General features: G+C 32.7%; 1 protein-coding gene across 1 annotated transcript in view; it reads left to right on the forward strand.

The window, feature by feature from the left end:
- Fpps (Farnesyl pyrophosphate synthase) overlaps window positions 1-23315 on the forward strand; it is an 85477-nt gene that overhangs the window by 16785 nt on the left and 45377 nt on the right. Inside the window, exons 2-3 of the mRNA XM_085808377.1 lie at window positions 9706-9865; window positions 19845-19982. Of these exons, the coding sequence (XP_085664503.1) occupies window positions 9706-9865; window positions 19845-19982 (298 nt within the window). The remainder of the gene's footprint in view (window positions 1-9705; window positions 9866-19844; window positions 19983-23315) is intronic.

Consider the following 23315-nt stretch of genomic DNA (forward strand, 5'->3'; position numbering starts at 1 on the left):
ATGGGCTGGTGCACCATCATGCTGGAACTACATTCGATCACGAACGACAGCCGGAACATCCTGCAGCAATTCCTGTAGCACCTCTTGCAGAAAATTATGATAACATAAGCCATTTGTACGTGCAGGTAAGAGGTATGGGCCTATGAGGTAGTCGTTAACAATACCCGCCCACACATTCACAGATAAGCGGGTTTGGAATGCATGTGGACGTGTGGATTATAAGTTGCCCACACGTGGATGTTGTGGCTATTGAAGATGCCGTCCTGTGAGAAAGTTGCCTCGTCCGTGAATAGCACATCCGATGGGAAATCCGCCTGCGCCGCACACTGCTGCAAGAACCAATGACAGAAATTAACTTGAAGAGGATAATCTGTCTCTTGCAAGGTTTGGACTCTCTGCAAATGGTATGGGTGCAAACCATTTTCATACAATACTCTCCAAACGGTGGAATGACTCAGTGGCAGACGACGTGCAATAGCTCTTGTACTTGTCTGAGGTGATTCATGCACAATATTCAAGATTGGTCGGTTGTCGTGCACTTCTTCTTCCATTTTAGTGTCAGAGGTGGCTTCAAATGACCTGTTTTCACACAGAGACCGATGCAACCTCTCAAACATTGTGTACTTCGGCATACGCCTGTTCGGAAACCTTTCCTGGTACAACCGTAGCGCTGCTCTGCCATTCCTATTAGCAGCACCCTACATGAAATGCATGTCAACTTTTTCCCTGTGCGTAAATTCACCCATCACGTTCGACATCAGAGTTGTGAATGATCCTCTGATGCATCGGATCGTGGTTTGTCCGGCTCACTACCGCCCTCTACCTCTGCCTTGCCAGCCAATCACAGCTGTAGTTCCTATTACTGTTCCCTTTTCTGAACATTTATTGTGAATACTGTATTGCTGCAAAGAAGCACTTTGCATTGATTTTGTACATAAACACATTTTCTTCTTGTGTCGTTTATTTTTTTGCATTCCTGCCTTAACCCGTCACTTTAGACCCTACATTCCTATACAAAACATGCATGTTTTAGTACGCTCCACCACCCCTCCAAGTTTGTCCCATGATCTATGAAACACCCTGCATATATATAAAAAATTTTAAAATTCTTTAACTATTCGAATTCCTGGTATACCATGGTCCTTCAGATAATAACAGATTACTTCTTAAACTGTTATTAATTTATTTAACATTAAACAACTATGAATGCATTCATTAGATCTGCTATATGCGAAGTGCTAGCAAGAGGTAACCTATATTTCATTTTTAGAACAGTTTTTTCTACTACAGTACGATGCTGCCAAATCAGTTACACAAAATTCGATGCAGCACATGCAAATAAATTTTAATATAAAAAAAGGTAAAATACATTTCAGGGAAACAATATAAAAGCAAAAGCATAAAATAAGTTCGAGTTGACAATATTAGTTTAGACAATATTAGTTAGTGACAATTGATACCAAGAGCAGTTTTTAGAGTTTCAAAACTCTTCCTTGGCCATGATATTGTAAAAATATTAGCAAGTTGTTTGTTACCAGAGATACAATCAACAAAGAGTTCACCATTTATAACTTTATCACATACAAATTAATACCTAACATCTATGTATTTAGTTTTTTGAGGATATTCTAGGTTTTTAGTGAAGTGAACAGCACTTGCATTGTCAACCTGTAGTGATGGGAGCCTCACTAGCTGCAACACATTCTGCTTCAGTAGTGCTTTTCCAGCTTATAGCTCCACCACTGCATTTAAATACCATGCCAGACACTGATTTTTGAGTACTAAGATCATTCGCCTAATCAGCATCACAATATGCTTCCAAGATTTCAGGTTTGAAGGCTGTTTGGAACAATATTCCAAAATCAGTTTTTAGACTTGATCAGTGTCTCTGATCAGTCTTCTCCAAAAACTGTGAACAAAATGACAGTATAAAAGAAATGTCCAGTTGAGTAGCCACAGCCAAGTACATCATACTACCAACAGCCTATTTGTAAGGAATTTTCTCGCAATTTGTCCAATCATCATCTTTCCTTGTAATCTCAACAGATGTAGAGACAGAATTTACATCCCACACTGCCTTGATTGGCTTCTATGTTTGATTTTGAAAAAAATGTACAAAACAAACTTAGCAACGGTTTCTGAATTATGCTTAAAAAAACAAACTTTTCTGTTCTTAGAGAAATCATCTGTAAAGCATATATAACAGCTAGAGGCACCTATGTATTCTTGTTCCAGGCCCATGAAGATCAATATGAATAACAGGGTTTGTATGGTCGTTAAGAGTCCTTAAACTTTTTTAAATCGATTTTTGGTCCTTAAAAGTCCTTAATTTCGGCCAAAATCATCAGAAGGTCCTTAATTTTAATCATCTGAACTTTCGGTCTTGTTTTTACAACTGCTATTTTGAATGTGAATAATCATTTTGGAGGAATATTTTTGGCGATTCACTGACAAATATGATTATCTTTTGAATGGGTTCATGGGTTATAATTTGTTCCTATTTCTAATATAAAGGGACTTGGGGGTACTTGGGAGTTTCTGAGCAAGAAGTGAAACATAAGCATTTCAAAATTATTTCATTTTTTTTCTAATCAAGAGCTCTTAAACAACTTTCCGCTTTTGTGGATGTGAATTCTTTTATAAAACGGCTCGAAATTTGGTGACTTATCAACATTTCGGCGATTTTAATATCACTTTCTATAGAAAATTTTTATTTCAAATTCATAATTCGGAGATCTGGGAATTTTTTGTCGATTTTTTAAAATACATTATAACATTGATAAATTTAACTAAATTAATGGTAATATATTGAAATTATATTTAGGAAATAACGTTTAAATAAAACATTTCTGTCATATTATGAAGAGACGTTACTTTTCGTTTTGGTGACTTGTTATACAGTATTTTGAATATGAAAAATAAACAAGATAATAAATGTTATAAAGCACAGTTTACAAAACAATTCATATCAAAACCAAAATAGCTATGTAATTAATTAAAAATTTCTTCCTTTCAATTTTTTCATGGTAAAATGTTTTCCCATGTAATTGTTTCAGAATTATTAGAATATGCATCAGTTTTCTCTATAAAATTAATTTCACACTTTTTTCCACTGATTTTTTTTTTCCAAACTGCTTCTGGCCTTTTTTTCTATTACAGAATTTGTAGGGCTAATTTTTTTTTAGGATTTTAGACATTGCAACTTGGAAAGTTTAGAAGGATTTGAATGCAAGATTTACAGACCCACAATTCTAGAAGGCTCCATTAAAATGTGACAAAATAAAAAATTAACTTATTTGTATTAACACATAATGGATGTATTTTACAGAAATTTTATGATGAATTTCTTACATTGTGAAGAATATTTGGAAGGACACTGAAAATATAATGTTTGAATGTTGTACTTCTGATGCTAGAAGTCTTTTTCTTAACATGTTTTTGAATATGAAAAATAAACAAGATAATAAATGTTATAAAGCACAGTTTACAAAACAATTCATAGGAAAACCAAAATAGCTATGTAATTAATTAAAAATTCTGTAATTAACTAATAATTAATATATAATATATATTAATATAATATTTCTGTAATTAACTAATAATTAATAATTAATTAATTTTTTTTCTCTTTATTTTCTCAACTTTTCACTAGACACAAGCATCGAAAATGCCAAAAATGTTTCTAATCTTTTCGCCTGGACAGGCATTTATAAAAAAAAGAATTTTTTTATTAATAAAGAAATTGAAAACTGACAATTTAAAAGATTCACCTTATACGTCTCAATGGATCATACACAGGGCTGGTGCTGGGCTTTTTCCCAACTGATGAAATCTCTGTGGTTCCTAAATTCTGCCACCTAGTGCCTTCCTAAATTCTGCTGCTTAATTACTCTCCTAAATTCTGCTCCCAGTCCCTGTCCTAAATTCTAAAAGTTTTGCCATTTCTAGATTTTGTTGGTCGGCGTGTCACTAAAATCTAAAAATTCTGCCTCATCGGCTCAAACCAGCCCTTACCACATATCATTTCATATTTATTCTGAATGTTCATGTTACTAAAGAAATAAAATTAGCAGCTTTTCCTTTATATTCTAAATGCATTTGGTTTTTTAGAATAAGAGAAATCTTTAATTCCAAAAATTCTGAAGTGAAGAGGAAAGAAACTGAATACATATGCAAATTAATCAGTTGTTTAGAATTTTAGCCTTTACTATAGCTTTCCATTTCCTCAACATAATGCAAATCAGATAGTTTTTAAACTGAGATTTTTGGATTGTTTTTGCCCTCCACTTGGATGTTGTCTTAGTTCCTGCTACATCTGATAATTCGTAATTATTCATCTTTGTATTATCATTGCTAATATTTGAATTTGTTGCTACAATAAAGTTACTGAGCCACCTTAAATTAAATTTAAATTGCTTAGTCTTTGAATACTAGTTCACAGTTTTAGTTTGAATTTGGCTGTTCCTGTTTATTTGCATCACCAAAAGCTGTAGTTTATTTTGTCAACATAACATATGTACGTGCCTGTATGTTCCAAGTTCTTTTTAAATAAGAGGTTTATTTAAATCTTTATGTGACGCTGTAGTTACTTACAGACATAAAGATAATTTGCTTCATGTCTATCAGAGGTTTTGGATTATTTAACTTTTACCAGATCACGTAAAACCTCTTTAAGTACACTGTTGAGAGACTACAAGTTAGGAGATAAAGCACGCAGAAACTAGTGGGAACATTGGTTTGTGTATTGAAACAGTTTTCTAATTGTTAGAAAAGATGTTTCAAGAGAAGAAAATTGATATAAATTAGCCAAAATGTCTAGGAACACTTCGAATTAAAAAAACGCATAAGTATTTTGTTTTGTAATGTTTAATGTGTAATTATCCTAATACTGTTTAAGAATCAATGTCATAAATTACATGTATTTTAAACTGTGAAATGTTATTAGATTGTGATTTTAATAATGGTCATGTAAATGTATAACGACTGGAGGTATTTAGCTACCTAATTTAATTATTTATAACTAAATGATCATCTTTAAAAGTTATCCATGCGTATTAAAGCAAGTTATTGCTTTTCACTAATCATTACTGTGGCCACAAGATATGGCATGAAAATATAAAAACTATTGTAAACTTATTCTTTGCATCTAGTGAGACTTAAAATAATACAAAACAACTTATCACCTCTGCTATATTAGTGGCTTATTGGAAACTTAAAATATATTAACCAGGTTACAATCCCAGAAACTCTATATGAAAGTACAACACTTGTAGAGACATTAGGATTTTTTTTAAACAGGAAAAAATGAAAAATGAACAAGCGCCTTCACCAAGAATCGAACTGCAGACCTCTGGAATACACGCCCAGCATGCAGACCACCACACCACAAAGGCATGTAAAGAAGGTGGGAAAAATACCTTATATACTCCCCCTTTTAAAGGGTGACTGGGGTTTTAGAGGACCCAATTGTCAAATCCTGGGTGAGGAGAATCATCATCCACCACCCTTTTAGTTTGGACGCCCCTGTAGAAACATTAGGTATTTTTTGGAAGGAGGAAAGAAGAAAAATATGCAAAGCCTTCGCCGGGAATCAAACCGCAGACCTCTTGAATACGAGCCGAGTGTGCAGATCACCACATCATGAAGACATGCCAAGAAATGCGGAAGAAATACCTTATACACTAATTGCTTCAGACAGACGAAGCACAAATAACTTCCAAAACTTGCCAGCCATGCCTCCAACAGGCTTTCATGTTTTTTTCTGATCAACAGGTCTCTCTCTCGGCAAGCAGTAGCACTAGCAACAGCTAATCTTCTGTTACAAATCATGCTGATTTTGATTTTATTTCTCATTTTAACCTATGCCATTTGACTTTAAATTTACCTGCTATTTACTAAACCTCTAGACTGAGTAAGTACATGGCAAAATGAGACATAAAAGAAAAAATCAGCATGAAGCTGTTAATAAAATGTAAATGAAATGTCCCCAATCTTCTTTCAAATATGTCCAACTATTATACATGCAAAATATTTAATGCTATTTGATAAATTTTATAATGTGGATTTCATTCTCAAATTTGTTTTATAGTTATGTTTAATAAGAATGCATCCTATTCAATTCTACATCAGTGATATACCTTTTTAACATGCTGTTTATTTAAATGTCCCAGCCTTTCATGCAAGATTTGAAGAGAATATGTTTCACTTAACTACGCTTCAGGGTAACACGCAACACTACACTTAACTTTAGGAAACAAAGTTTTGCTTAAAAATTGAATAAATTACCTCAGCAAATTGTAACAGCAACAAAATTTTTGGGTTTCAAAAATTGACATTTATCATTTGACATATTAAACTCGCATCCATGATCTAGCATTTGCCTTACAGAAAGTAAATTCCTTGCAGCATCAGAGGCATACAGTACATTTTCCATGAAGCTGTTTCTCCTTGAACCCTGTACAAACATTTCAAGTGATGACAAAATATCCATAAGCTTTCATTGTTGCATTATTATCAGTTCTTTTATTGGACTCTTAAATTGTGTATATAATTGAAACCAGTCAATTTTGTTAGTAATATGTTGAGTAGCTCCAGTGTTGATTAACCATGCATTATTATAAGTCACCCATAAGTACTCCCCTATGTTGGACTTTTCATCATGGGTGACTGTCATGTAACTATTTTTCTGAGGTTTACAGTCCTTTATATAGTGATCCTTGTTACCACATTGAAAACATTTATACTGTTTTCTCTGTTTGTTCTTTCTCTGCTCTTCTGAAATTAGCAGTCTCTTCAACTCTAGCAAAATTTCTGTTCTTTTGGCCTTGCACACCAAGCCATTTTTAGTGGCTCAAATTCATTAGAGAGAGGTTCTAATAGTTTGCTCAGGATAACAATGCCATTAGGCTTAATGTTTAAATCATGCATTTGCAGCATCAAACATTCTAATGTTTCTATATGTATGGCCATTGTATCTGTAGGATTACACACAAATAATGAAAACTGCAACTGGCATGTATACTGTGCTTGTTTATTTTGCTGTTCAAGCAATTAATGCAGCTTTACCCATATTTCTGTTGCTGTTTTGCGTAGGGAAACTAAATCACAAATTGTTGAGCAATGTCCATGAAAAAATTCCACGAGCAGCACTATTACCCTTGTAAAACTTGACTATCTCTGCATTATACTTATTCCGGATTTCAAAGGGAGTACCTTTGGCAACCAGCTGTGGTTTGACTATTTTCCCAGAACACACTTTTAGAGCTCCTTGTTTCATAAGTAAACCTTCTACCACCCACTCCTATTCCACCCAGTTTTTTGTGAATGAAGTTTGTCTGTAGTAAATACTTCCATCCTTACAATGAAACTCATTTTCACTTCTGACAAATTCACACAGTCAGGCTTAGCAAAAAAATTTCTTAGAACGCAGGTAAAGTTATGCTGGCAGCCATAACCTCTTAAAGTACTACAGTCAAAAGTCGTTAATTCGGACACCCATAAACCGGAATGATCTATAATCCGGACCTCAAAGCTACAAACTTTCTGCGCATGCGTCGCATTGACGCATGCGCGTAAGACCTTTACGGCTGCGAATTTGCGTGTGGGCGTGCGCAAAATACGTTTACGAATGCGCGTTTAATGTGTAACGGACGGGATAAGCTAAGCTAAAATTATCTGATTATCTACTTCAGTTAATGTTGCAGATTGCGTTGTTCCTTAATCTTCGAAATGGATCCGGCTTATTATTTTTTGCAGACTGTTAGAGCAATTTTATAAAAGTAAGCTTGAACTTTCGATTATTTCAAATAGAATTTCCGATATATATTTACTAATATGTAAAGGATATACAAAGCGAAAGTATCTTTCGGAGTCCATTAAACAAAAAGTGGAATTGCTGCAAAAAATAAATAAAGGCATATCCTTTGTTTATCTAAACTTTAACGTTTTTTTATCTAAACATTGTTTATCTTTAGGCGTGCAATGAATTGGAAGTTGATCTGTCAGCACTGTCCTTATCTTAAGGGCAGATGTTTTTATTTTATTTGGCTTATAATTGCTTACTCAATGTAGTATTTCATCTCGATGTACTCCGTCTTTGATATGATTTAAATCAAATGCCTCGTCATTATAATTCGCTTCCGATAGCGAAGAAAGTAACAGAGGTTATTGAAAACGAAAAAATTTCGATTGACAAATTAGTCGGTATTCTCGGCACAGTAATTATAGGACTTGAACAGCGGAACTTTGTAACTGAACACGAAATTATGTCTGTTTATAGAATTAAAGAGAATGTATTATCACATAAAAAACGAAGCAACTTAAACAACTTACATTGAAAGAAATGTTTAATAAAGTAAACAAATAAATATTAAGCTTTTTTTTGTAAATTTTGATACCCTTTAGATCATAATTGTTCTTTATTTCGTAAATTAAGGTTTCATATTTTTAATTTTAGAATTTCTGCATGCCATTTTACCAGATTTAAACTGATGATCTATAATCCGGAATCGCCGAAGTCCCGACGAGTCCGGATTAACGACTTTTGACTGTATTATTAAGTCAGTGGTGATTGAATTTATTTAACATATAGTGACTAGAAAAGCATTTATTACCATCTGCAATGTGTGGTGCATTAATAAGAGGTAATGTTATGTCTCATTTTTAGAACGGTTTTTCCTAGCATTCTAAAAATGAAACGTAACATTACCTCTTGTAAGGATTACAGGATACATTAACAGGATAAAGCACATTCATCTCCCAAATATTACTGTAATTTTTTTATGCTCTTCTTCCCAAGTTTAGCATCGTGCAAACCTCAGTAACACTGATTATCTACCAAATGCATTTCCTCATAGTTCCCATTAAATGCTGCTGAATAAGTTATACAAAATTTGATTTAGCACATGCAAATAAATATTAATATAAGACAAAAGGTAAAGTACATTTCAGGGAAACAATATAAAATTCAAGTTCACAATATTAACATTGAATTAATATATTAACTTTATGTTGAAACTATTAACAGTGAACATTTCTTAAGAAACTTATTTTAAGTTTTCTAGTGGTCGTTCGACCCACGTTCAAATCCTGGTGAACAGGCTGGCTGCCTGGTTGTTTTCATGGTTTCCTCATGTCTAATGTAGATTCAAGCCTGTTTCTCTTACAAAGTCCTCCATAAAGGTATCCCTTCCCTTAGGCAGGCAACCTCTGTGTGGTTTGCCAATAATGAAACAAATTAAACCAAACTATTTTAAATTTTGAAATAAATCTATTAAAATTCCTCTATGCTAAAATAGCTGTAATAAATGTTTATTTTTCGAACATTGTAGTCTAATCAGCATGTAAAGATCTAGCTGTCTATGAAATGTTATTTTGTTGTAAATGTTTCATAATATGATTTTATTTCTTCCCTGTTAAATTATTAATGTGATGAATATTAGTAATATTTTTTAAAGTTTTTTTTATAATTGTTAGGAGAGAAAGTAAAGGAATCGTTATAAGGGTATGAAATACAAAATGCATGCATGCTTAATTGAATGATCTGAAAAATGCAACTGATTGGAATTTCATCATATTAATGGCATTGTAAAATCTGAAGCTATTTTCTCAAATATCGCTTTAAAAGTTTAAGATTAACTTACTAACAAAGTTCTTAAATTACATTATTGTAATAATGAAGAAAATTTGACCTAATATTTTCTCCAGGAACAAAGAGATTTATAATCCAAAAGCTGAGCTGTCTTCTGTAACAGGAGAAATTGATCCCGATTTGGTTGAATTTGACAAAGTTTGTGCAAATATTTGTAGGGATTTGGTGGAGGAAGATAATGAATCCCTTGGAGATGCACTGGAGTGGTGTGAAAAGGTACTGTTGAATTTTAGAGTTGTATTGATATTATAAACTGTTTTTCAATTATTGGACAGAAAAACACAAACTATTCTGCTAATATTTAAATTTTATGTTTGAAGATAAGAATATTTTTATAGTGTTGAATTCTTGTTAATGCTTTTGTAGTATATATGCTGTATATATTTTTAAAAAAAACTGTAGAATACTAAAGGCTGTAAAAATTTGTTAGTCCAAAGGGATTTGAGTCCAGAAGGACTATTACTTTCGTTTTGACATTTTGCGTCGGACTCCTATAAATGTCGGTTCACTTTCTGAACTGTTGCCACAAAATGTTAGAGTCCTGCATTATATTTGAAGAAATTAAAAAATGAAAAATCTGCATAAATGTATGTATATTTCTCACATTGTGATAAAACAACGGTACCTAAAGCCATCAAATTTTAAATAACGTAATCCTCCAGCGAATATGGGCATCTGGATGCCCTAATTTGGAATTTGTTTTATTATCTATTTCATATTTTGTCAGACATTAAAGAATTTTTTATTAAGAAACTCAATGATTTCAAAGTGAGGAAGGGCAGCATTGTACCAAAAAACATTTTTATCTCCAGCATGTGTATCGGAAATTCTAAAGATATGCTCATTTTAAAATTATTTTGCGACGTTGCTATTGAACTAAATTTTATAATTTAAGTGCAAAGAACATGATATTTAATGAATAAAGTTAACACACAAAATGTTAAAAAAAGTCCCTTTAGATGTAATTTAAAATCTGAAACATTTCAGATTTTTTAAAAATATTTTTTATTGTTAATAAACTCATAAATTTTATTGTGAAACACAGTAAATTCATGCATGTGTTTTAGTTTTCAAATTATGCATTTTAAAATTCTTTAAATTAGATTTTTGAAAATTTATTAATAAAAACTTCATATAAAAATTGAGTACTTGCTTATTGATGCAATCAATTTAGCTCAGTATGACATTTTTCGGTACTATTTTATTTTGTGGAACGTAAAAAAATTGCAGTGAAAATGTATGCGCAAAAGCGACAAATCCAGCAAATGCACTGATTTCAGATTGCATAAGTTTATATACAGTACAAAATCTTTAATCCGGATGTCCATAATCCGAAATGATCTATAATCCGGACCTCAAAGCTACAAACTTTCTGTGCATGCGTAGCATTTACACATGCGCATAATACCTTTATGCATGCACATATGCATTTACGTGTGCACATAATACATTTATGCATGCACATTTAATGTATAACGGACATTATAAGCTAGGCTAAAATTATCTAATTATCTATTTCAGTTAATGTTGCAGATTGTGTTGTTCCTTAATCTTCTAATTGGATCCGGCTTATTATTTTTTGCAGACTGTTAGAGCAGTTTTATAAAAAAAAAAGCTTGAACTTTCGATTATGTCAAAAAGAATTTCGATTCTGGAGCTGCCAAAGGATCTACAAAGCGAAAGTATGTTTCTATGTTCATTAAAATCACAGATCTAAATAAATAAATAATTTTTACTTCCAAAACAGAATTATCTCACAGCTAAAGCATTGCCTTTGCAGAAAATCTTCTAAATGGAAATAGAATTGCATCCACATTACATGTGCAGAATCCCAATAATTCATTATAAACATAGTTCCAAACCATAGTTAAGCTTAGAACTCACAACAGTATTCTTCTTGGAAGTCTTCCTAAGGAAATGGTAGTATATTCAGGGAACATGTGGGCAAAATCATGACAGTATATCACAAGCCTAATTCTTGACTGTTGAGAATAATCACACATACTCCCCGTTCTTGTTTTAATGTCATGTATTTTAACCGTAACTGTTTTATAGTTTTGCTTAGGTTGATCTGGCAACAGTTGTGGTGGTTCTTGGTCATGGTGTGATATGTAGAAACGTGCTGTGCCATGTGCGTGAAATTCCATCTTTTAATAAAGCCTCTACTTAATTATCATTGGCCTCTGATTAATTTTTTTTTAATCTTTACAGCAGAGCGTGGTTCTGATATTGAACACGCTAGAGGCGAAGCAGTTATATTTGTTTTGTGGAACTTATTTGTTTGGAACGGAATCGCGCGTTAAGTGAAATTTGAAATGGCAGCACGTGACGAGAACACAAAGTATTGTGTTGAGCCGTTTAACGGTAAAAACTTTTCTCTGTTTAAGCGCTGTGTAGAAGCTGTGTTTGCAGCCAAAGAACTTGATAAATATTTAGACGTTGAAGCGGATGAAACGAAAGTTGCTGAAATCAAAGATGCAAAAAAGGCTTACGCATTGCTGCTAACCCTTCTAGATGATGCCATATTGGCGACCATGTCGAGTGAATCTTCTGCATGTGAAATTTGGAGCAGTTTAAAGAATAAATACCATAAGGTGAGTGCAGTTAGTCAAATATTAGTACGAAAGAAATTATCGACACTGAAGAAACACCGAGATTGCAGTATGCAGTCACATATTAATGAACTGTTGGCTATCGTAAATGAACTGCGGCTTTCGGGTGCTGAAGTCAAAGATATGGATGTGATTATTTATTTGTTGATGTCGCTACCTTCTGAGTACGACATTATTAAATCGACGATTGAGAACCAGCCAAATGAAATGCTTACGCTGGACTTTGTTATGCAAAAGCTCTTGAATGCTGAAGAATTGCAAGGTGAGAGAAATTCTTGCAATTCTCGTATTTCTGGCTCAAGTAATAACGTAGCTTTTAGCGCTGATAAGCGTGATATCATCTGCCACAAATGTAAAAGTAAAGGTCATATTGCCAGGCTTTGCAAGAAAAAATTAGTTTGTTTTGGATGTGGATGCCCAGGGCATTACAGGAAGGATTGCAGATTTAAGCATAAATCAGATGATAGAGAATCGGCTGCTGTAACATTCATGGTTGGTGAGCCTGTTGGAAATTTCATTCTGGATTCTATAGCATCTACACACATGTGTAATAAAGGTGAGTGGTTTGAAGAAATTAAACCTTTTTCTGGAACTGTTGCATGTGCTTCAAAAAATGATGTTTTAAAGGTAGAAGGTATTGGTACAGTACCTGGAACATTAAATGGAAGAGAAATATTACTTAAAGATGTGTTATATGTGCCTGAGTTGAACGGTCAATTAATATCTGTGAAGAATATTCAAAAAGCAGGTTACAGTGTAATTTTTAAGAATGATGTAGCTGTTATTGAAAAGAGGAATGAAAAATTTAAGTTTGCTAAACTCAATGAGAAAGGACAGTATGTGAGTCAATTTGAACCTGTTAAAGCTTCAACATACATTGCAAATCATAGTGCAGAATTATAGCACAGGCGTATGCGGCACTCATCTGATAAAATATTAAAAGAAATGGGTTTGCCAGTATCTGAGTCACCTTCAAGCTTTTGTGAAGAGTGCATATTAGCAAAACATTCCAACACTCCTATGAACAAAGGTCCTAGAAGCAGAGAGCATGTGCTGATGAGAATGGTACACACTGACATATGTGGTCCCATTGATCCACCCACTAGGGAAGGTGAAAAGTATTTTGTTACAATCATAGACGATTTTTCTAGATTTACTGAAGTGCATCTCTTAAAGCACAAAAGTGACATAAATGAAGTGTTTAAATTGTTCCTAAAGCAGAATTCTGATGTCTACAAAATTCGGTGTGATAATGCCAAGGAATACGTGTCTGGTGAACTAGCTCGTCATTGCAGGAAAAATGGTGTTATGATAGATCCTGCCCCTCCATATTCACCTCCTTTAAATGGTGTGGCTGAGAGAGCCAACAGATATCATTTAGAGAAGGCCCGAGCTCTAATATGTGAAGCAAAGCTTTCTAAATCCTTCTGGGGCTATGCTGTACAGACAGCTGCATATCTTAAGAATAGAATTCCAAATCAGACTGTTGAAAATGTACCTTATAAGCTCAAATATGGGAAGCCGCCTGATTTGAATATTATTAAGGTGTTTGGATCTGATGCATACATGAGAGTTCCTGATAACTTAAGAAAGAAATTGGATCCAAAATCAAAAAAGATGATTTTTATTGGATACTCTACCATGGGTTATCGTTTACTGGACCCAGTCACAAATCATGTTGTGGTTTCTCGAAATGTATTGTTCAATGAAGAGAAAAAGAAATGTATCTCAGTTCAAGATGATTTTTCCATAGAAAGTAAAGATCCTGCTAAAGATGAGGTAGTATATGATTCAAGTGATGTAGAATCCAGAAATCTTGAAGAAAGTCATGAAGAAATTACTAGGCAAAGAAGAAATATAAAATTACCTGTAAAGTTGAATGATTACTTTGTGTATGAAGCTAATGTGGCAACTGTTGATACAGTAACATATGAAGATATAACATCATTGCCGACAGAAGAGCAAGTCCTGTGGAGGAAAGCCATGGATGAGGAAATAGCTTCTCTTAATAAAAATAAAGTGTGGGAGTTAGTCAACTTGCCAAAGGATGAAAAGCCAATATCCTGTAAATGGGTGTTGCGCATCAAACAAAACAATGTTTACAAAGCTAGATTGGTTGCTCGTGGCTTTGAACAGAAGCCAGGTATTGGTTACTTCGAGACCTATGCTCCTGTATTTAGTACATCATCACTTCGACTTGTGCTGGCTATCATTGTTCAAAAGAATCTTGAAATCTATGCATTAGATGTAAAGACTGCATTTCTGAATGGTGATCTCCAAGAAACAATCTACATGGAACAACCAATGGGCTACAGTGACAACAGTGGTCGTGTGTGCAAGCTTCTTAAGAGTCTTTATGGACTTAAGCAAGCACCGAGGCAGTGGTTCAAGAGATTTACTGATTTTATAATTCTGTTAAACTTCCAACAACTTAACTGTGAAGCATGTACTTTTGTAAGAAGAACTAAACAGAGTGAAATATTTATTGTGCTGTATGTGGATGACTTGTTAATTGCTGGTTCTAATGATTCAGAGGTAAAAATTGTGATTGAATTACTTAGAAATGAATTTGAGATGTCCAAGGCTGAAGTTGCAAATGAATTTCTTGGAATAAGTTTTGAATATTCACAGAACAAACTTACTTTAGGCCAAAAATCTTATGTTGAAAAATTGTTAAATAGATTTAGAATGTTAGATTGTAAGCCATCTGATACTCCTCTAGTGCCTAAGTCAACTTCATCAAATTTTGTGAATGGTGAAAGATTTCATGGCTCTTATCGTGAACTTGTAGGTGCTTTGCTGTATCTGTCTATGACAACTCGTCCTGATATTCTGTTTTCTGTGAACTGTCTGAGTCAGATACAAGAACAACCCACTAACAATGCTTGGGCTGGTCTGAAGCAAATTCTTCGATATGTAAAAGGGACATCTGAATTGAAATTATTATTTTGTAAATCTAATAGTGTTGATATTATGTTAAATGTTTATGTTGATGCTGATTGGGGGTCAGATACAAATGACAGAAAATCTATTTCAGGGTATATTATTTTCTTTAATGGTTGTCCTGTAACTTGGTCTGTTAAAAAGCAAACATCTATTGCTCTGTCCTCTACTGAGGCATAAATTTTGACTTTAGCAAAAGCTATTCAAGACCTAACTGTATTTTATAATGTATCTAAAGAAATTTTAGGAGTCAACAATATTAAAGTTTCAGTTTATGAGGATAATCAGTCTGTAATTAAAGCAATATTGAATTAAAGTAATTGTGCTAGACTAAAACATTTGGATATTAAATTAAAGTATATTAGGGATATTGTAAAATTGTACGATATAAATCTTGTATATGTTTCTAGTGAAAATCAGTTAGCTGATTTGTTTACAAAATGCTTGCCTAAACCAAGATTGTGTTATTTAAGAGATAAATGTAAAATAATATGTGATTAAGGGAGGGTGTTGAGAATAATCACACGTACTCCCCGTTCTTGTTTTAATGTCATGTATTTTAACTGTAACTGTTTTATAATTTTTGCTTAGGTTGATCTGGCAACAGTTGTGGTGGTTCTTGGTCATGGTGAGAATGTGACAGAGAGGTTAGTGAAAACGAAAAAATTTCGATTGACAAGTTAGTCGGTATTCTCGGCACAGCAATTAACGGGACTTGAACAACGGAACTTTGTAACTGAACAAGAAATTATGTCTGTTTATAGAATTAAAAAGAAAGTATTATCACATAAAACGAAGCAACTTAAACAACTTACATTAAAAGAAATGTTTAATAAAGTAAACAAATAAATATTAAGTTTTTTTTTTTGTAGATTTTGATATCCTTTAGATCATAATCGTTCTTTATTTCATAAATTACGGTTTCATGTTTTTAATTTTAGAATTTCTGCATGCCATCTTACGAGATTTAAACTGATGATCTATAATCCGGAAAAATCGATAATCCGGAATCGCCGAAGTCCCGAGGAGTCCAGATTAACGACTTTTGACTGTATTTAAGTAAATTTCATTCCAAACCTGATTCTAACATTTTGATTCCAAAACTGACCTATTGCTTTATATTTCTGCCAAATTTAACGCAGCATAGTTTCTTAATTAGCGATTCTGCGTGTAAACAAATTTTTAGTATTGTAATGCTGCTGTAGTAGATCACCTTAAATCAAATTCCTCGTCATTATAAATATCACGAGTACACATCAAATAGTTTTCTGGTTGCAATTTTCTAATTTCGACTATGCGTAATATATGCTTTACGCATGCGCGCATTGAAAGAAATGTTTAATAAAGTAAAGAAATAAATATTAAGCTTTTTTTTTTTTTGTAAATTTTGATACCCTTTAGATCATAATTGCTCTTTATTTCATAAATCATGGTTTCATATTTTTAATTTTATAATTTCTGCATGCTATCTTACCAGATTTCGGATTAAAGACTTTTGACTGTATTTGCTTAATTTTCTTTTACATTTCGTATTTGTAATTTTGTTTTCATGTGTATTGTATTTGTTTTCATGCTTATATGCTAAAATTTTAGTATTTGCATGTTTCATTTATTTCTATTAGTGTGCTATTCTTTATATTTATACATATTAATAATTAGTATATTAGGTACGTAACTTCAGACATTGAAGTCATTATATTAAAATGCTGATTTTATGTGAATTTTTTTGTAAAAGTAGGTTTAACTGCTGACAATGCGTAGGCCGGTGGCGGCATTGCGTTTCAGGGCGTTTGGTCCCGTGGCTGCCTTTGTTCTCCACACGCTGGTCCTCAAGAGTTGTTAAGTGCACATTTTTATTTTTGAAAATTAAAAAAAAAAATTTTCTCAAATGCCGCACACTTGCTATAACGGCATTCTATACTCCTAAGGCCAGAAATGGTGGCCATTTTCTTGCAGAGGCACGTGATAGGCAACCACTGTTACCTCCTGCGAGGAAAAAGACAATTTACATCCATGCTATACCGTGTGGGTGGTAATAAAAATGGTAAGATGGAGCAAGTTTGACAAATAATAAGCAGTTTATGGCAAAATACATATTTATTTATATGGCTGAGAATTTTCAGTGACATCCTGGTTACAATCTTTCATAACACCTAAACAAAATTATAGCAGTAACAGTTTCTCTGCCGTGAACAACTTTTTTTGTGCGCAGTTCTTTTTATGTCTTAGAAAATGCTAATCATCACTTGGATTCTAATGAGAATGTTTTTGGTTTTTGAAAAATTTTCTGATTTTTGTTAGACAGTTTATTGCTTTATTTAAGAAACATGCTTCATGGTGGTGGCGGGGGGAACAGTAGTTCGCTTGTTACGTTCTTGGCAAATGTAAAGGATACACTTACATAATGATGGTTAGTCTATATTTAAGGTGCCTCTTAGATTATTGCCAAGTTGTTGTTTCATTTATGGTAACCTGAGTTGTTGAATGCTATAGAAACCCAATTATGAAGTGATTGGTTGCATGATTGCGGTGAATTTGACTGATGGGAAAATATTTGTAAGGGCTTTTTTTCTGCATTGGATGTCAGTTAGAAAGTTGCTTATTTTGTGCTGTACACCATAAAATGTCTGTATGTGATGAGATTAATGAAATTTCCTGTACGATTTGGAACGAAAGGGAAAAAAGTATTAATTGACTGGTGTGTAAATGAAGGTTTGCTTAGTAGTCATTATAAGTGTCCTGTTTGTACATAGGAAATGCGTATGGTCGAATGTAAAGATCGTTCAGATAGCTTTGAATGGGTTTGTTACAAGAAAGGTTCATGCAGAAATGCCACTGACAGGCCGGCACTAGAGATGATATTTTTTACCCTTTTTTTGTGAATTTATGTGGTGATAGCAGTATGCATATTCTAGTTCAGGTAATTTTTTAAAGTTTTTGGATGCTGTTAAGGAATTTTGTGTGTCACAGACTGCAGACATGGAAATTTCTAATATTGAAGGTTGATACTTCTTTTTTGTAGTGTGTATATGGAATAACATGCATTTCCTTTTTTTATGTTATTTCATTGTGTGATTTAAAATGCATTTTATTGAGCTTCAATTGGCTAAAAATTTTGTTCAGTTCTGGTGATAAGTAACTTTGTTTCAACATTATATGATGTCATCATTCTCCTGATTTTTTTAAAGTGAAAATAGATTGGTGTGTACATGGACAAAGTCAAAGGAGTGTGAAAAGCCAAGTTTGTGCAAGTCTCTGATGTTATTTTAAAAGACAATTTATCGATGTGTGCATGGACACTGAGTTTGTGCAATTCTTTGACTTGTTATTTTGGTTTTGTGTAGCTGCCATTTTGAAATTATGCCTTACTGGCAAATGACCAATTTTCATGAAGGGGCACCCTGAAATATATTTTGATGTAATTACTGTTTGAGCATAACTTCTCTTAAGAAGTTTCAATGGCAGACATGGGCAAAAATACCTTCAAATTTTCCTGTGATTCATTAACTTTGCTTTCTTTATATTTTTTGGTTGTGTTTTCTTGTATTCTTGAGTTTTACTTTCTTTATACTGCACTTATTGCTGAAAAAAAAATATGTTTAGAAATATATTATTGATTTAAAAAATATATTGGATACTTTTTGTGTATTTTACCCTTCTATTTATTTTCTATGATTTTTTCCATACTATATGATATAGCTTTATATATCTGTTTTATTAATAATTTTTTGTAATCAAGGAGATCTTGATTATGCCAATCAATTGCCATTAGGTATTCGGTTATCAATCCCCATTCAACCCTTTTGTCATTATCAACCTCTTTTAAAATTCCATCTACCCCAAGGAGTTTATATCAACCCCACTGAGAACTCCTGAGTCATACAAGTGGTTCCAGTTCAGTCAGCAGAGATCATTTCCTTCACCTCTTTATCATACTTGTCAGGATACAATTTGTGATATCCTGGCAAATCTGTGTTCATGTAGTGAATTTTTTTCTCTGCAGCAGCATTTATGCTGTTGAAAAATATGCATGACATAGGGAAATGTTCTATTCTTGTTTCATCATATTAAAATTTTTTATCTTGTTTTCATGTCATCAAAAATTTTGTTTGTGTTCTATTTAAGTTTTCCTTTGATAAATTTGATTTATTATGCACTTTAAATAGCTCTTCAGAGATATAATCTACATAGCAAGTTCTTTGCAAGAAACTGTTTTTATTCCCAATTTGTGACTATTTACATCTGTGCCATCTCTTGCCTAGTATAGTACAATCAATCTCATGTTCTTATTGCAGCATTGCATGTAATAGTGTTACTTTTTAAAACAAAATAAAGCCTACCAGCAGCCGAGCAGTACATATACTGAACTTTGGTATTCCAGTCTGGGGGTAGAATCCTGGTGAACAGCATGGGCATTTTCTTGGTTTTTCCCATGCATAATGTGTATACGAGTCAGTTTCTTCTAGAAAGAACTTAATGAAGGCATCCCTCTCTTTAGGCAGTTAACCCTTGAATGCTTGGCAGTAATCAAGTAAACAACAACAACAACAACAACAAAATAATAATAATAACATGAAATAAATGATTTTCTCTAGTGTGTTTATTTCAATTATAAGTTACTTATGCTTTTTTTATTTCAGGTTTTCAATTATAATGTAAGAACAGGGAAAAAGATTCGTGGGTTAGCTGTTTTGAAAGCTTTTAAATTTTTGTCACAAAATAAGTATTCAGCTGAAGATTTAAACTTAGCATGTATTTTAGGCTGGTGCATTGAAATGGTATGTATTTTACAAGTTTATGAAAAGTTATTGTATTGATCTGCTTTTTATGTAAACTAATTGTTAATAATTTGAGAATATACAGTTAATAGAATGTAAAATCTATAAATATGTCAAACACAGAATTAATTGACATAGGAGAAACTGGACGGAATTGAGAAATATAGCAATAGCAAAGGAAAGAGGCTTGCTAATTTTGATTCCGATTGTGAATTTTTCCTTCCTAGAGTTCAGTTGACATCATCAGATGAAATTAAATATTAACAAGATGTCAAATGGTGGAACTTAATAATTGTTAAAATTATACATATTAATTTATATTAATTGTATTTATGATGAATGTCAAAAGTTTTTGTGGAGTCATTTCTAACAGTGATATTTATTGCCTGACTTTTTTTTTTTTTGTTGTTGTCTCATCTGCTTTGGGTATCAGGATAATAACACCAGCAGAATGCATATGTATGAATAGTTATACCTAGACATGGAGATTAAAATTTGATGATTTCTTCATAATTTTTTTTACTGTAGCCGTGCAGTGTTATTCCTAGTTGTTCCTAAATGTTAGAAAAGGTACTAATTATAAAATATTGGGAGTTGGGTTTTAATTTTAAAAATAAGCAGTGGAAAGGCTATTTTAGATATGTTATTTAAAAAATTTTACTTGACTGGTTATCACTTGAAACTTTATTAATAAGTTGTATGTTGATGTATGCTTTTAAACATGTAATTAAAATTAATAATCAAAATTTAATGATTCATTGCTATATCCTTCGAGAGTGTAAATTAGAAACATTGTGAATGGATGATTAATTATAAATGGTTTAAAATTAATTTGGGTGATCTCTTGGGTGGTGTTCCCAATATCTCAAATTCCCAAAAGTGTTATTAAATTTGTGTTGTTTGCTTTTCTTGTGATATATAAATTTAATAAAAATTATTTATTCCATATGACTTGCGTTTGGACTTCTTTAAGAATTAACGGGTAAAATCTTCTGTGCCTATAATTTCCATCCTAATCAAACTGGATTTAATAGGCCCATTAAAAAGCTCATCCTATTTGTCAATTTTTGTGCTGATGGAAGTTGATAACTTTGAAATGGAACTTATTGAACTAACATCTTTAGAATTATGGAAAGAAAGATTTAAGGAATTACAAAAAAAAAAAAAAAAAAAAAAAAAAAAAATCTGGAAGATAACTCAATGATAAATCAACAGTTATTTTAAATTGCTGGATGTTAATGCCGGAGAGATTTAATTGTTTCAAGAAAAATGCACATGCTTTGCTTTCTGCTTTTGGTTCCACATATCTATATGAACAAATCTTTTCTCACGTGAAAAATATTTTGAGTCCACAAAGAAATTGTTTAACAACTGAATATTCTGAATCATAAGTGATATTGAGTCACAAATTGTACACCTGATATTGAGATATTAAGTACAACGGTACAGAGATAAGATTTGCTTAACATTTTAATATTTTATGTAACTATACTTATATTTTATGTTGTTTATTTTTATTTTATTAAATATGTTTAAAAGGTACATAATGTATGTGCAGTTTTAATTATTTATGTTGAAGGAATAGTTATGTTGTTTATTTTTATGTAAATAAATATCTTTAAATGATGCAGAATTGGTATATAATAAAACTCTAAATCTGTGGTTGTTGTCCTCTATTCCTTAACTCTGCATGCATTGGTACAAGAATAAAATTGTTTCATAATTTTGTTTCAAATATTTCCTACTGTGCGGCATCCTGAATCATATTGGTAGATTGGTTTAGCACACCAACAGCAACAAGGTTGCTGACTTCTGATCTAGACAGACTCTGACATCTCGGGAAAAATTAACAGTCTGAACCATTGTTTATTTGGTGGTAGGTTCAGGCTCAGCAGGGACCATATGGTACTATCTTGTCTGCCCCTTGGTTGTGGGGATGCTACATGGTTTGATATCGGTGGTTGTTCTTGAGGGGTTTGGCTCTCCTTGGTCAACAGTGGGGGGGCAGTTGATATCAAACAAGCATTCCATTTTAGGTGGATGTGTAGCCATCCATCATTGACGACTTTGTGTACTATAACCCAGACTTTGTAAAGCAAAAATTATCTTCCTGGGTTGACCAGGGGGTTTATGCCCCTTTGGATCACCTCTAGGGGTCTGGGCAATTAGCTGTGTAAGGCTGCCTTGAGCAATGCGAGGTCTGAGTGCCCTTTCTAGTGCACTATCCCTTCCCGTTTTTAATCAGAACAGCTGTATGGAGATGGATTGCTATAATTCATAGCTTATGCACTTGAGTTGTTAGGTTAAAATTTTAGGATGTTATATTTTGTATAACCTTTCCTATATCGTCTTTTAAGCTCCTTTTCTACTATTCTTATTAATCCAAAAGCCATTTTTCTTTTAAATATAAGTACTAATGATTAATATTAAAACACATTCTACAAATGAAGTGGCATACTACAATGAAGTGGAACCTATTGAACTGTGGAGTGATTTATCACTGAGTTCACATGTATAACAAAAAAATCTAGAAAAGTGTTAAAATAACCTTTTCACTCAAAGAAATATTTACAGACGGCATCTTCTCGGGCGTACAAGAAAGTCTGCACTCGGGCTTCAAGATAAGAAAAATAAGAAACTAATGCTAAACTAAACTGATTTAGCCAAAGATAGATACAAGTACCTAATGTAGTTGTCCCTTAATTTAATTTAGTGGGTGATTATCAACGGGCACATACAATGCGGCCGAGGGTAGTAGGTTTAATAGTGAAGTAGTCGGACAGCAAACACATGCCACCAAGGACTTCTAAGCTCTCCTACTGAAGTAATCTGAACTTCCTTAAATACTACTTCTACCTACCTCATTTATATTCAGCATGATTCTAAAAACTCATTCTGGTAGGGAGCTGTAAGTGGGAAACAAGAATTAATAGGAAAGGGTTTCAGAATTAAAAATAACTGTTATAAAATTAAAATACACCTTATAAGATCATGTCAGAACTTGATGCAAAATAAATACCTGTTGCCCAGAATTCTACATAATAACTTTCTTTTGTATTTGTTTAGATTTAGTTATGCAGGATATACTAAAAAAAGTATCATTTTTAGGATATCCTACGTAGTTAAATCTGAACAAATGCAATTTAGTTTATATGATCATAAATCCTATGATATAAATGGTATAAGTAAATATCTTGTCTTATTTAAATTCATGAAATTTTTACATGTATTTGGCATGGGTACCATTTCTCATAGGAACAGTGCTTATTCATGTTCATTCTAGAATGGTAGTATTATTAATTTTTGCCTGCATATTTTCTTTTTTAGGTATCT

Source organism: Stegodyphus dumicola, chromosome X1 (genome assembly GCF_044657685.1).
Source record: "Stegodyphus dumicola isolate Sdum_Otavi_A_Nest chromosome X1, ASM4465768v1".
NCBI classification, from domain to species: Eukaryota; Metazoa; Arthropoda; class Arachnida; order Araneae; family Eresidae; genus Stegodyphus; species Stegodyphus dumicola.